This window comes from Perca flavescens, chromosome 13, assembly GCF_004354835.1.
Source record: "Perca flavescens isolate YP-PL-M2 chromosome 13, PFLA_1.0, whole genome shotgun sequence".
Taxonomy (NCBI): Eukaryota; Metazoa; Chordata; class Actinopteri; order Perciformes; family Percidae; genus Perca; species Perca flavescens.
The window spans coordinates 22,788,097-22,803,188 of NC_041343.1; the positions used below are offsets into that span (position 1 = coordinate 22,788,097).

The window sequence follows — 15,092 nt, forward strand, 5'->3', positions numbered from 1 at the left end:
TGATGATTAATTTATTATTTATTATTCTCCATCAGTTGGTATCAGTGTTGTTAGTGTTATGTTGAGTCATAGTTACACTTTGAGATTTATTGATCTATAAATAAATAACTTGGTGATGAGAATTATTTTTCTATTTTCTCAAAAGTAGCCTTTAATCATGCTGCAGTACAAAGACAAAGACAATCTGACTGATGTTGAGATGATCACATTGATTATTGAGATAAGACCTCCAAATGGCACCTTCATAACGTGGACCCCATCTACAGAGGCTCAGTCTTCGCTGCTGCAGCTGCAGGTTCAATTCTGACCTGCTGCATGTTGTTCCCCCTCTCTCTCCCCTTTCATGTCTAAGCTGCCAAAAAAAGTATTTTAAAAAAGACCTCTAAATGGCCGACTTCTTTATTCTGTTTCCTGCAATTGTTTTCAGCTGTCCTCTGCCAGCCCTCTCTCCTGTACTGCTCCAACATGAGCATACTGCCGAGACCCAATGTAGGCCTTTTTAATAGGAGACTGTGGCTCCTCTTAAATTAAATAGACCTTTAGCTCAATTATTGTTAGCTTCACGGGCATAGCTCAAATGACTCTGTACGCAATTGGATAGTCCTTAAAGCAATCAGACCAACGATCTGGGTGACGTACTTTACAGAGCGAGGCAGAGCGAAAGCCAGTCGGTAGTAAAAACGGCCTTAAATACATCCTTCTTTTGTACGAAATGTTTCAGGACAAGTTTCTGTTCCGCTTTCAGAGAAAACTTGCCTCTGAAATCTTTTAAAACGGCATCAACGGATTTCTGCGCTTCGGTGGCCACCATGTTGAATGTAAACAAAAAGCTGCTTGCCTTCGCTTCTCTATCGTCATTGTGTTAAACCCGCCAATAGCGTGCCAGGTGGTTCCCGCAAATTTGTAACGGAAGCAGGATAGATAAACGTACAGGTTTCCAGCCTGAACTGCAGGGCGAAATCAAATCGCCGGCAGATCGGGCTGGGTTTACCCAGTCTAGACTTTCACTTGACTTTGTACAAAATCATATGGAGCAATTGATGATATAATGTCTTGGGAACAACTCCAACAATTAGAGATAACTACAGCTGTTAGTGTTTAAAGTTTTGGTATTTGTTTAGTCTCACATTGTCAGACCTTCCGACCCTTCTAGACTAGGGTCTGGCTAGTCCACACAACATTCCGGGTTGGTAGAAAAACGTGCTCTGGTTTATTGGCATTTCTTTAAACCAATCACAATTGTCTTGGGAGCTGCTAACCAAATTAGCCTCGAGCAGGAACGTGTTTTGGTGGAACATGTGCAACAGAAAACTCAGACAGTCCAGCTATGTGTCTGGATTTACCCTGCAGAGATCTGAGGAGCAGTTAACCATAGTCCTCATAAATCCACCGGAGTTATGCCAACACAAAGAAAGCGGAAGGTAACGGACATGAGGGAATGACATGAGCCAAAATGAGGGACATCTGGCGGAATTTCCGGTGGCACCTTAACAATCCCAGAAATGAAATGTCATCGATATAGACTAGTATGTGTGTGACTATGAGTAAACTGCAGTGAGCCACTGATGCCTTTCACTATGAGTCACAATGAAACTTAGACACAACTGCTGCAAATTATTTTTGTGTTGGTGTGTTTTGGATGCAGAGTTTGATAATTAAACTGTCAGTGTCTCTGTCTTTGCCATCAGGTCAGCCTCCATCACAAGATATTAGATCAAATTAAAGAGTGTTTCTCAAATGAAAAGCAGAGTGGCTGACTTTTACTTTTTAAGTCAGTGTTGCGTCCATCCTTAGTATGAATGGTTGCACTTTCCCCCCTTTATTATATTATATAAACTGAGCAATGAGCAAGTTGATATTTCCATAATAATTTACCTTTATTTATCCAGGGCAAGCTTTAAAGCAACTGTAGCAGGGAGAAATGCAAATTTGCAAACACTTCCTCTTCTTCCTCTACACTTTTACTCCAACTGACACCCACAACCAGTCAGTTGTCAGACTTGTGGACCAGTCACCAGGGGACAACATTGTTCAGTTTTGGTAAATAGAAATCCAGTTGTAAGGATGTAGATCCAGAGGTTAGGGGACTGGTGGTTTTAAAGAAAACCACAAACTTTTTTCTAATCTTAATCTTAAATTTGGTGGTGATGGCGCAGTGGATATGACACGTGCCTTTGGTGTGGGAGATCCGGGTTCGATTCCCACTGCGATACATCAACCAATGTGTCCCTGAGCAAGACACTTAACCCCTAGTTGCTCCAGAGGCGTGCGACCTCTGACATATATAGCAATTGTAAGTCGCTTTCGATAAAAGCATCAGCTAAATGACATGTAATGTAATGTAAATTTAGCCCCCACAACCTCAATCACAAGTGTCATCTCAAGGTTACTGTAGTCTCGACATCACTCTCCACAGCACTGTATCAATGATGGAGTATGGTACGGCTAAATCGCCTATCTATTCTGAAATAGGGGAAAGAAAACTCTACCTTGTTTATATTTCTTTAAATGCATGTGAGCCTCCTAGTTGTGAATCAGATTTAGAGATATTGGGAATTTCTGATGGCTACGATATCGCCACATGACATAACGAACTACAGAAGTGTCAACAAACTGGTGGCTAAAAGCCTACATTGGTGACAGTTACAGCAAAATCTCATCAAATAAAAAGGAGCAATACACTTTTTGCATCTGGTTTCATTTAATAACCAACTGCCACAAATAGTATGTAACACAATCCCAAACTAATTTTGACTGTAAGGTTTGAAACGGCTAGAATTGGGGGTTAATTATCTTTGAATGATTGGGAAAGCCCATTTATCGCAATAACATGACGTTATTGTTACATTTATGTTTGGGTTATATTTTGTTTTAGATTTACATGTCCCCTTTTATATGAGTCCATCAGTCCAGTCCCACTTAAACTGCAGTGAGGCCCATTAAGAGACCCAAACTGAGCAGAAATTCAAACAGGAAAATGCAAAGGTTTCATGTGTATTTTAGCAATAAGAAACTGCAGTTGCTAATATTCAGTTCAATTATGAAGTAAAATACACTTAAAATCACATTTTCAACTTACTTTCATGTCCTGCTGTTGCTGTTATTGAGCAGGTTGTGTTTCCAGTAACTGCATCTGTTGACATTATGCCAAGACAAACAGGAGCAGGTGTGTTTTTAAAGTAAGACACTGACAGACCGAGACATACACACACACAATACTATACAGTACTATGCCCAAACTGGAACAAGAGAAAAACAATGTGGCCATATAATATTATCTAACATACATACATTTGTTAAAACTCTTTCTAAATACTTTTGACAGACCAGCAATCATAAAAGCCAACCGCTGTGCAGTTTTATTATATAACCTTCATGAAGTTGACATAATTACACTTACTGATCCCCTAAAGTTATTTTACATTCGTTGGTTTCTTTAAAATTAATTCTAAATTATTTTCTTTAAGCAACCTGCAAAACGTGAGGCGCACCGCAGTGCCTGGTGTTCAGGATGCTCCTGTAAAAACTTGATTATACTGTATACATGTGTACCTTACACCATTTACCATTTCATAGCACAAATGGCCACTTGCTTGGTGTGGTGCTTTATAAATAAATAAAGTTTAAGTTTAGGTGATGTGTAATTAAAGTATTAACCACAAAGTTAACTTTTGAGTTATATCAGTCAGTGTCACAAGAGTGAAAAACCTAGGGAAATACCAAGCCGGCATGATTTTACCCTGCTGGTTACTGTGGTGTGTATGGTTGTGTATGTGTCTGTAACAGCTTCAGGGGAAGTAACCTCGCATGTACATTTCTGTCGTTTCACAACTGTATGAAATAAAAAAAAAAAAAAAAAAAAAAAACATGTCCTGCTGATCTACAGACTAAAGTGAGTCAGGGTGTAGGGTATTTGAAATGAGCGCATGTCACATGAAATATTTACACTCACCAGATGGAAAGCACCAGAGATATCTCCCACTGAACACACACACACACACACACAGTCTCCCCTCCCTCCTGTGTCCTCTGCATCTTGTGGTTTATATGTTTTAGGTGTTTTCACTGCCATCTCATCTATGCACAGCACAGTGGGGAACAGTTTTGCGTTGTGGGTTTGGAACCTCCACCTGAGTGCCACACCTTTTCCTGATACATTATCAGGGCCTTTTAGGGACAGTATTGTGAGACGGACTAACACATGTTGATTAAATGCCAGTATTGCCAGTTATTTTATATTTAACAAATACAAAAAAGAGAGAATTTTATTAGATATTAATTCTGGATCATCCCAGAGATGGGGCACTTGAGTTTGAGACTCGGACTCCAGTTGCACTTAAATTGCACACACAGTAACTTCAGACTTGACATGAGACTCGACTCAGACTCGAGATGCAGGACTGGGGAACAATCTTCATTTTTAGGAAACGTCTGATGACCTGAATGTTGTTTCCCTCCCTGCGTAGCCTACAACCAATCCATGTAACACATAATACGTAATGTATCGGCTGCACAGGGGCACACATGAGGGAAGACAATGAATATGTCGACCACACCGGCAGCTGCTGTGCAATTCAACATAAGCTTTGGCTTCAAACACTTCATACGACAAGGCCCAAACAAAAGGATGTAGGCAATATCAAGTATGCAAAATATGTAGCATCAAGATAAAGGTTTCCGGTTGCACCCTGATAGGTTTGTAAACATGTTTAGCTCCGCAGTGGCCATCTAACGTTAGCTTGCTCCTTGCTTTAGCTACAACCTACGGTAGGTTAACTACGATTGTCGTTCGCTATGTATGAAAAGATGAATAAGCGTTTGTTTGTTTGCCAACTTTTGGTAGTCAATTTACTTAATAATTTACGGCCCCACGAGACTTGAGACTTTACTTGGACACAATGATTTGTCCAATCTTAAATATACTCCAGTGGCAATAACAGCAGAAAAGTGTATAAATATAAATATATACTGTACAGATAGACACTTAGCTGGCTTAGTAAAACGGGCATTAACAGGTGCAGAGCCAGGCACCTCCAACACATCCATCAGTTACCACCTCTGTCATGGTTACGCATACAGCCTCTGATGACAACGTTTATGTTCCACAGACTCTTGCGCACTTGTTGACGAGCCCCTGCGTGAGGTCGCTTTTATTACCATACTATTTTTTATTGCACAAACAGTCAAAGGGCTCAGTCATTCATGCCAATAACCCAAACTAAATACCACAACAATCTGACTGAAAAACCATAGGGACACCGGGCCAACACCGGAAGATATTCCTTGACTTGAGTGTGGAACAGTTGCTGACCTGCCTGTCAGATGATATGCTGCCCCCACGTTCATGTGCTGAATTGCATCTTGCGGTCGCATAACATATAACTTTCTGAAGACGTGCACAACCTACGCTCCAAAAGAAACGCAGGATACGTGTGGCAGCCATTTTACGTACACGAACACATAGTTAAAAGCAAGTACATTGGCACCTTAAGGGCCCTTCCACGCCCCCAAACACACACACACACACACACACACACACACACACACACACAATGAGTTGGTAATGTAATGTTGTGGTTCCTGAAGAACCTCTATCATATAAGATAGATAGATGGATAGATAGATAGTTTATTGTCATTGCATGTCACTGCACAACAAAATTAAGATGACATCATTCACTCGTAGTAGATTTTTGCTGGGCGGGATATTTGAGGTGCTGAGAGTCTGCCTGTTGAAGAATGCTCTTTGAAATAATTTTCATGCCAGGTAACCTATATTGATTGATTTTTTTCCAAATGTGATGCCTTTTATTGAGTGTACCTCGCTGTAAATCCTGTGTTGTTGAGATATAGGTGAATGTATTTCTAGTTATTGTGCTGTTGGCTTTGAGTGTTCCTGTACTGTTATTCCTGTTGAGATGCAGGTGAATGTATCTCTTAGTTACTATGCTGTTGGCGTTATTTGCGTGTATGTGCACTGTAAATCCTGAATCGGTACAGGTGAATTTAGTTATTGTGCTGTGTACCTGCCTTCTGCCTCCAGGTCATGTTGTGTGGTATGTTGAAAGTGTTTTCTTAATACAACTTGACAAAGCACTTGGCAGTTAAGGCTCCTCCATAGGAGCCATTTTCCACTTCCTCCTTCCCTGACCTTTGTTTCCATGAACCAACTGTGCTGCTGCAGCAGATTTATATCCTTGCTTTACAGTAACAACTGCCAACCTAACCACACCATCAGTCAAAACCTGTAGACCAAATTCAAATGGCATCATGTAACTGGAACTAACGTGCAAAGAAATAAGCGTTTCCACCTGATGATTTACAATCAGGTATTTTTCAGGTCCATAGACTTTTAATCAATTCATGCAATTTTAAAGGAACTGCAGCACACAAGACGTATTACTAATATTACAGTATATAATAACAACCGACTTATCAGAGTTAACAAAACATAATGTACACACACACATGTAAGGCTAGTCACCGCCCCTGTTGTTGTTTTTTTTTATCTCTTTGCCCTTTATTTTAGTTTTTTCTGTTATAATGAGATTATAATTAAATATAACTTGAATTTAGAACGCTGTTGTCCAGATTCAGTTGCTTTCTTTGTGTGTGTGTCTTGTGTGCGTCAGTGTAAAATGGAAAAATAAAAAGGTTTTAATGGTCAGCCACCAAAGAAACCCATTAATTTAATATCTACAAAAACCTGGATTTAAAAAAAAAAGATAAATGTTTGAATCTGTGTGGTTTCAACTTTAAAATTAGAAGTAGAAGAGCACAATTAAGTCGCAAGATGTGTTTCACCAATTTAAATATTTGCATGATAATGCAAAAATGTATTCAATTCTAAACACCTTGTTTTTTTCTGACAGGACAGCAATGTATCAAAGTAGTCCTTGTAACCTCCACCTCTACGTCTGACGCAGAAAAAGGAAGAAGAAAGCGTGATGGCTGTGTGTCTGTAAGGGAACTATGTCTGAAAGTAAGACAGAGGCAGACTGTGGGAATTGTGGGAATATATATTCAGCAACAAAATGTGAACACACAGTAAAAATTAGATCTGAAGTTAGTACATATAAAGTGTTTCACATCCAGTTTTTGTCCAGTCTGCAGTTTACCAATCTCAGGACATAAAATCATGAACTGTCAATAAGTACATTATATCTTCTTTCATCCTAAACATGTTTACTTGACCATAGTTAACCTACAAGACTCGATAGTGATAGAAGAATATCATAAACTGAGCAAAAGTGGTATTTCATGTACAGTTGTGTGTAAATGTGTAATGTAAAGTGGTACATCGTCAATGTGACCTCTGCTTGATTACTTAATGATTAATGTGTAATTTAGCCAGCCACTCGGTCAAAGTATATTAAGTACAAACATCCAAGCAAGAAATCAAACTACCATGTTTAGCCATAGTGTTTTATGAAAACTAAATTTAGCTTTCTGTTAGAAGTTATGGTTTGATGATACAGATACACTAGAACACAAAGGCTCTTTAATTTATATTTTTTTACAATCACTTTGCTACTAATTTCAGAACGTTGATGTCATTTTTCAAAACTCTAGACACAAAACTCAAAACGGTCATTGTAACACAGGCTGTCCAATGTTCAAAACATTGCATTGTACATTCATATTTTTAAATAAATCTTGCACTTGCACAATTATATATATATATTATATATATATATATATATATATACATACATACATACATACATACAGTACTTTATATATAGTATATATAAAGTACTGTATGTGTATATATATATACATACATACATACATACATACATACATACATACATACAGTACTTTATATATAGTATATATAAATTATATATCTCAATCATCAGTAACGAGTTGGCAGAATTGGACCAGCAATTCCAAGGGCCTGCATCCATACAGTGCAGTACTGTCAATACTATAAATAGTCTGAAAAGTGGTACATGGGACCATAGAAACAGTGTCTGGTAAACAGTAGTACATTACAGTCAAGAAAGATGATGAAATATTACATTACCGTAGATAATGTAGTCTAATTGGTTCATGCTCCACGCTAACTGATGACAATAAATCTCGTCTGTTTCCATATAACTATGCATTAAGAGTAATGCAACAGTTACTTACCATTTTGAGCAGTTGTATCAATTGATAGTTAGATGATTGTAATGAAATGAATAGACAGTCATCTGAAATGTAATGTGTGAATTGCCTTTTGAAATAGTAGTACTTTGATGTTAAGTTGTGTCATATTGAACAAGTGATCTTTGTTAAATGAACAAATGTTCATAGGTTTATGTGTATTGTATCCAAGCAACTGAAAAAAGTGTTAGAATTTTGAAAAATGTGCATTTTGATCATTGGTTGTGAGTTTTGTGTCTAGAGTTTTGAAAAATTACGTCAAGGTTCTGAAATTAGTGCCCAAGTGATTGTAAAAAAATTGTAATAACGTGTATCATGTGCTGCTATTATCCATATGTTAAAATTAATCAATACATTTCTGTAGTAAAGATGCTTTTTGTGCTTTTTGGAAGTCTGTACTCTTCCTTTGCTTGTGAGTGATTATCTTTGAGTAAAAAGACATGTTTATTTCTAACAAATACAAAAAATATATTTACCAACTGTGTGTGTGTGTGTGTGTGTGTGTGTGTGTGTGTGTGTGTGTGTGTGTGTGTGTGTGTGTGTGTGTGTGGGGGCGGGCATCAGCATCAGTGTATCAAACTGGTTGGACAGTTTTTCTGTACTTTATTGCAGAACCACATTGACTGACGAGAGACTATTCAGCCTAACAAATTCACTGGTTGTTCACATTAAAGGTTCTGTACTCGACATACAGTACATTAATATAACAGCAAACAAATCTTTGCTATGTAAAGATGTAGTGAAGTAAAGGGGTCCTGAGCAGAGAATGAAGTGTTGTAATCCAAGTATCTCTGTTGTTTGTTGTATTGAATCCGGCCGCACGTGCATGTTAATGCACGTGGCCGTAACAACGTCTGTATTTCATGAATTGCTAGGTCTGGGTGTGCCGTGCGAAAGGAAATCCTAACTCACTTTTTGTCAGTATTCTGAGTACTGTCCTTTTCAAGCACACTTCAAATCAAACGCCTAACAGGGGGGTGGGGGGATATTTGTCATCACAAAAACAACAGTCTATGTTTTAAACAAAGAACTGCAGTAGCAATTACAGCCACCTTCCAGAGAACATTATCGGCTATCATCTCTTTGCCATCGTCACCTTCTCATCTTTCAAGTGGATTAACAAGTCTACTTATGCAGTTTACAGTCATCAGCGAATACCTGGACAAACCTGAAAAGAACCATGTGATGAATGAAAAGAATCTCATTCTGCCAGCGGTTTATTATAAGGACAATGGCAAGTGTCAAACATACAGTATGTAGAGTCTTTTTTTTAATCTGGGGCTGGTTTCTTTCACCATTTTCCTTTTATATGTTATTTATTGTCTTTCAAACAGATTGTAAGAAAAGTCAACATGCATGGCTAAAGAGTGTTGCTCAACGACAATTATTTCCTCAAAATGTATGGGGATTAAAGGGGAACCCCAGATGGGGAAGGAAAAATAATTGATGCATTTACATATATCTACTTAATGAAATGCCACTTGTTATTCAATAATATTATTTATTGCAGTATCTGGTCAGATGCAGAACGTTTTTGACGTAATGAAAGTCTTTTGTGGTCTTACACTACACTTTGTTGAAATAAGTAGTAATGGTTTGTTTTAATTCAGCCAAATTGCTTAATCCAGTTTAAACTGTATGCTTTTTTGTCAAAATAGAATATTAAAAGGATTTTTTTCAATACATTTTTGGAGCTTTTTAAGACATAGATACACTATATTGGGATGTTTTGGGCCAAGATAATTTAACTTCTTACAATGAGACCCTTAAATTGCCCCCAGAGGGAAATGTGCTTCAACAAGTTATTGATCACTCATCACTACAGCAGAGCATCCATCTCTTCACACAAAAAACATAAAGCCCTTCATAAAATTTCCATTCAAATTTAGATTTTTTATTTTTAAAAAACACACACAAACAAAAGGAACTATATACATATCTTGTTTACAACTGCTTTGAGCATAAGAACTGTAAGATTTTGAAGTAGAGCTTTCACCAGAAGGTAAGAATTTGTTACAATGCATTCTTATCCCTTAACCTAAAATGTACTTAACGGAAAAATGGATATTATGTGAGTAAGTATCTGCATTTTGAGGTAAGTATTGGCTACCTCGTATGTATTTATGGCTGGGTATGATTATGTACATGTCCTGCCTGAGCAAAAACAATTGCTGTGCTAACATAACTCATTGTCCCAAAAACTGAACACCAAAATGCCTTGAACCAGCCAATAACATAGAAGATTAACCATGTGTGAGTTTGTCTAGCACAGCAGTGCACTTCATAAGTTCACAGGAATGTTGAGGGTGATGAGGAAATCTCTCTTGAACTGCTACCGAGCATCAATATAGCGTTAAGCGTTATAGCTTAAAGTGTGGACTTGGCCCATCAGAGTCTGGAGTCCCGATGATGGTGATGGGTGATTCAACTGAGAAAAGAGGCTCAGAATGGGATATTGTGGGCAGGATGCGCTTATAAAAGTCCAAGTGTCAAAACACTATCCTGTGCTGTCCTAAAAATCTGAGTGCCTTGGTATCTGTTGACAAAAGCTGTTCCACACTGTGTCTGTGGGATTCATGAAGTCTGAGCCCAAAGTTGTGTACTGTGGCATGTCGTCTAGGTCATCAGCTGTAAAACAAACAGAAAATCCAATGTCAGGATAGTGCAGAAGAACATATTACTCTATAATATTAATACTAAACATTTCAGAAAGGGATATTTGTCATCGCTGTCGTCTCAGGTTGGGTTTGAGATTGTGTACTTGACCCGTGGACTTGGATATTTACCAGGGAGAGAGGGTCTAACAAAAGAGCCTATTAAGTTGCACTAAGGGAAATGTAGGATCCAGTGTTTTGACCCCTTAAAAGCGACTAAAAGTCAGGATATCTCAGACTTTACTGCTGTATATCTGTCTCTTGTGTGCAATATCGCTGGAGTACCCTTTTAATAACAATGAATTGCTTGAAAATTTAAAAGGAAAGTTTTTAAAAGAACAGTTAGTCTTTTTACTAGGTTTATTAAACTTTAGGTGTAACATTTTGGAATGCATACTGCTATAAAGGCAACATCCTTCTAACTAACACCGATGTGCTTTCTACACATCGTTAGAAATACTAACAAGTGTGTTTAACCTAAACAAACCCTTATAATAGCATGTATTTACATCTAGATTTTTCTCATGGCATTATGTTGCAGATGAATTTAGAGACAGGTGTCCATCTGTTAGTAACATTTACCTGAAGAAGATTCACTCCACTGGCTCCCTGGACTGGTGCATGCTTCATTGCTCAGGAACCCCCTGTCGTCTAAACTGTTTGTCATCCAGTTTGTATCTTTCTCCAGTTGCTGGCAAATCTGAAAGAGCAACACTGGACTGAGTATAGCTATAATATTTTTGAGCAACTTAAGTTTCCCCACACCAAACAGTCTTATCGTATTGTTTTGGGTATTTCTACACAAGCCAAACAGGCAGAATAAGACAAACATGGGTATTCCTGTCAATGAAAAATGCATGCTTTTAAGAGTAGGAACTGAAGGCCATGCTTACCTGGATAATGTCGTCTGCATAGTCGTAATCTGGAAGATCACAGCAAAGAGAGAGGGAGAGAAAAGAGAGGGATCATAAGTATGGCTCAGTGATCTGTTTGAATTTGCTTAGTTTCACTAAAGTTGATGCTAAACTAAATTTATGTATTGGCAAGTATGCCATATATGTTGTTGTCTTACCGGAGTTGTGCTCAGGTGAAACTTCAAATCTCTGATAGATATCACTTGGAAAGCTTCCAGGGCCAATTTCAACTGACAAAGACCATTCCGGAACCTCAGCTGGAGAAACAAATAAATCTGCAAAGATGGAAAACAATAGCATTAAATACACTTGTTGCTCCCACTTTTGTGTTTATGTATGTATTTACTCATTTGACAGTTTTGAATGAATGCCACTGGAAATTAACAGTGTTATGAAGTTAATTCTTCAACTATGCATAAATTGTTCCTCACCCTTCTCCTCAGTGTGCACTGTGCTGTCGACTGTGTTCTCCTGAGTGGACAGAGTGTCGTCTGTCATTGACTCATTCATCGGCGACTGAGTATCACTGCAGTCCGTGTCTTCCTCCACCTTACACAAGCGCTGCAGAGACAGGTAAAGTCACATTCAGTGAGATTTCGGAAATTCAAAGAGAATAAAAAGCCTTTTTTTCTGCAGCTGTATGTCTCGCTGCTGCACCAATGCCATTAAAATCACATTATTTTATAATAGTTATTATTATTATTATTAATATATATTTTAATTTGCATAGACCTCTGACAATGTAAGTAAACACAAAATACCCAACAGAAGCAAATACCACTAAAGTCAACATAAAAGTAGAATGGCCATAAGATATTTACAGTATTTACCTTCTTCCTTGACTTTGTTTCCTTTGCTTTGCTTCGTTTATCTGTGCAGATGAAAGAAAGACATGTTGGTCACTTAAACAGCTCACTGTGTTATTGTAATACAAACTGACTTCATGATTAAATAAGAAAAAGAAGAAAAAAAAATCAGCAGACGCTGCAGACTGTTTTTAACTGCTTGCTCACTTCCTGTCTGTTTTCTCACCTCTAGATTTTGGGCTGGCAGGCAGCATCCTGAAGACGCGCACAGCTTGGTGGCCTTTGTTGATGCTCTTGTCTTTCACCTCCTCGATGTCAGGCAGTGAGTTCATTGCACAGCGGAAGTTGGCTTTCCATGTCTTTGGGTCACAGGTCTGACCTTCAACATATTTCCCTGCAGATTTTTACATTTAGTTTAGTCTCGTTCCTTTTTCATACAACTGTTTTTATTACGTGCAGAGTTTGCATATGTATTCACACTTGCTCACCTGTGTGAATGGCCCATTGTTTGAACAGACATGCGTCCTTGTCCAGCTCCCAGCCGTGTCGAGCTGCATGCTTCCAGGGGACTGCGAACATTTTCTTGTCCTTGAAAATACAAAAGAAATACTAAGATGGAGGGTTTACATATAATAAACTCAAATATAAACACATATTTTCAAATATTGCAAGAGGCTGCCATTCAAACTAAGCATACTACTAATACAACTAACTCATAGGCTGTTTTCCATTGCATGGCCTTCATATATGTAAAAGATATAAAAAATATTTGCATAGCACAGTCGCAGTAGAAAAAAACACACACCAAACAAGCTTTGTCTAACCACAGCATGTCATGTTGGGAAGATACATTTTGAATGTTTCTTTTTGGTATGTTTGGCCCATATGCCACTCACAGATAAAGTAGTGATAGTAATGCTGTAATATTTACATAGAGACCAAACTTAGATAACAACTATTGGTGTCTATTTTCACCTGTTTAAAAGGCTGCCATATATACCAAATGTTTTCATTGTAATTATCTGTCCCTCACTTTATTTATTTATTTATTTATTTATTTATTTATTTATTTATTTATTTCTGTACAGCACCAAAATCCATCCCAACTAGTGCTTCTAATAGTAACATGCAAATATGTTGTGGTCAGCTAGGGAACAAACACAAAAAGAGCACGTGAAGCCTTGCAGATCACTTCCTTGATCAGCAAGGTTGAAGCTCTGACTCTACAACAAACACATTTCAGAATGTCTGTTTCTGTCCTCATCTCAATATGCTGACTACAGCTTTCAGTAAATACCATTTGCATTAACCCATTCAATTTGTTTCAGGAGGAAATGAACCTCTCACCTTGTCCACCCAAGTCAGACCCGAGACGGAATTGGACTCGATCTGCTTCTCCAGCCATGGTCTCATCCTCAGTCTTTGCACTGGCATGTTTGCCTAAAATATGCAACAGAGTAAAGGAGTATTTAGATACGTGAGGAATGTAGTGTGCATCAGTGAGAGGACATCAACTCCCCCGATCAGCCTCAGTTTAAATGTAGCCTACTACTGCCTAATGGCTGCGTAGGACGCACATGGGTTCACGGCCAGGACATGCAGGCGGACAGGGGGGCGTTTATGCATCGAAGTCAGCCGCTACTTAGTAAAGTCACAATAGACGGAAATGTATTTCCAGATTGTAGTTTCATTTTGCATTCAAAAAAATAGTCTTACAATCCACGTGCACTCATTTTGCAGTCCATAGGTAAAAAAAAAAATAAAAAAATAAAAAAAAAAATGAAAAAAATCGTGCAACTTGTATCCAAGCAGGAGACATTTGGAGACGCGCGCCAAAAAACACCCTTTGCACGAACAGCACCTCCTCGTGCACTGCTGCTGCATACGATAGCCGACACACACAGTCAACTCCTGTCAATAAATAAGAGTCCTTCTGAACGCATGGCTTGCAAGAATTACGCAAAAATTACCGTCCGAAAAAATAAATAGCATCACGAAATTAGTTAATTTAGAAATATTAACAACGTTGTCTTTCTGTATATGTATTCAAGGTATACTATTCTGAAAATCAATAAAAATTTTAAATCTCAGTCATTCCATGCAAATAGAAGTGATAAATGAATATCAAATCACTTACAGACTTTGCTTGTTCTATGATCCGTAAGAGGAAAATTTACTTAGTATAGTCCGATTGACTTAGTATAGTCCGATTGGTTGAAGTTTGTTTCAGAGAAGGTTCTCCTAGTCTTTGTGAATCCACTTGATCAGAAACGATCACTGGCTGCGAACAGGACGAGATGCTCAATTTATCTGCCTCCTCTTGTCAGGGTTTTCCCCGCTGCCAGAGGAGGCGTGCCCACTGTAAAAAATGTCCATCCCGAAAGAAAAAATATTAATCACCTCGACTAAGAATTCTGTTTATCAAAGAGCGGTTGGAAATGGTGTTTATGGAATTATTACTTAACATGTTTACACTATTGTAGCTTCCTGCATGTTAGTTTATTTGTGAAATGACGTGTGCATATCGCGAATAGAGGTAGAAAAAAGCAGATCAATGCAGTTGACAAC

The 15,092-nt window shown here is 38.1% G+C and overlaps 1 protein-coding gene across 1 annotated transcript; it reads right to left on the reverse strand.

Annotated features, from left to right (window-relative positions):
• Positions 1-10,022: 10,022 nt before the first annotated feature.
• On the reverse strand, positions 10,023-14,851 carry irf1b (interferon regulatory factor 1b). Its single transcript, XM_028596422.1, has 10 exons — positions 14,662-14,851; positions 13,872-13,964; positions 13,013-13,112; positions 12,751-12,918; positions 12,549-12,589; positions 12,150-12,279; positions 11,877-11,993; positions 11,698-11,726; positions 11,387-11,504; positions 10,023-10,778 (listed from the first exon to the last, which is right to left on the reverse strand). The coding sequence occupies exons 2-10, from the start codon at positions 13,956-13,958 to the stop codon at positions 10,663-10,665; spliced, it is 906 nt and encodes a 301-aa protein (XP_028452223.1). The 5' UTR covers positions 13,959-13,964; positions 14,662-14,851; the 3' UTR covers positions 10,023-10,662.
• Between the last annotated feature and the right edge of the window lie 241 nt (positions 14,852-15,092).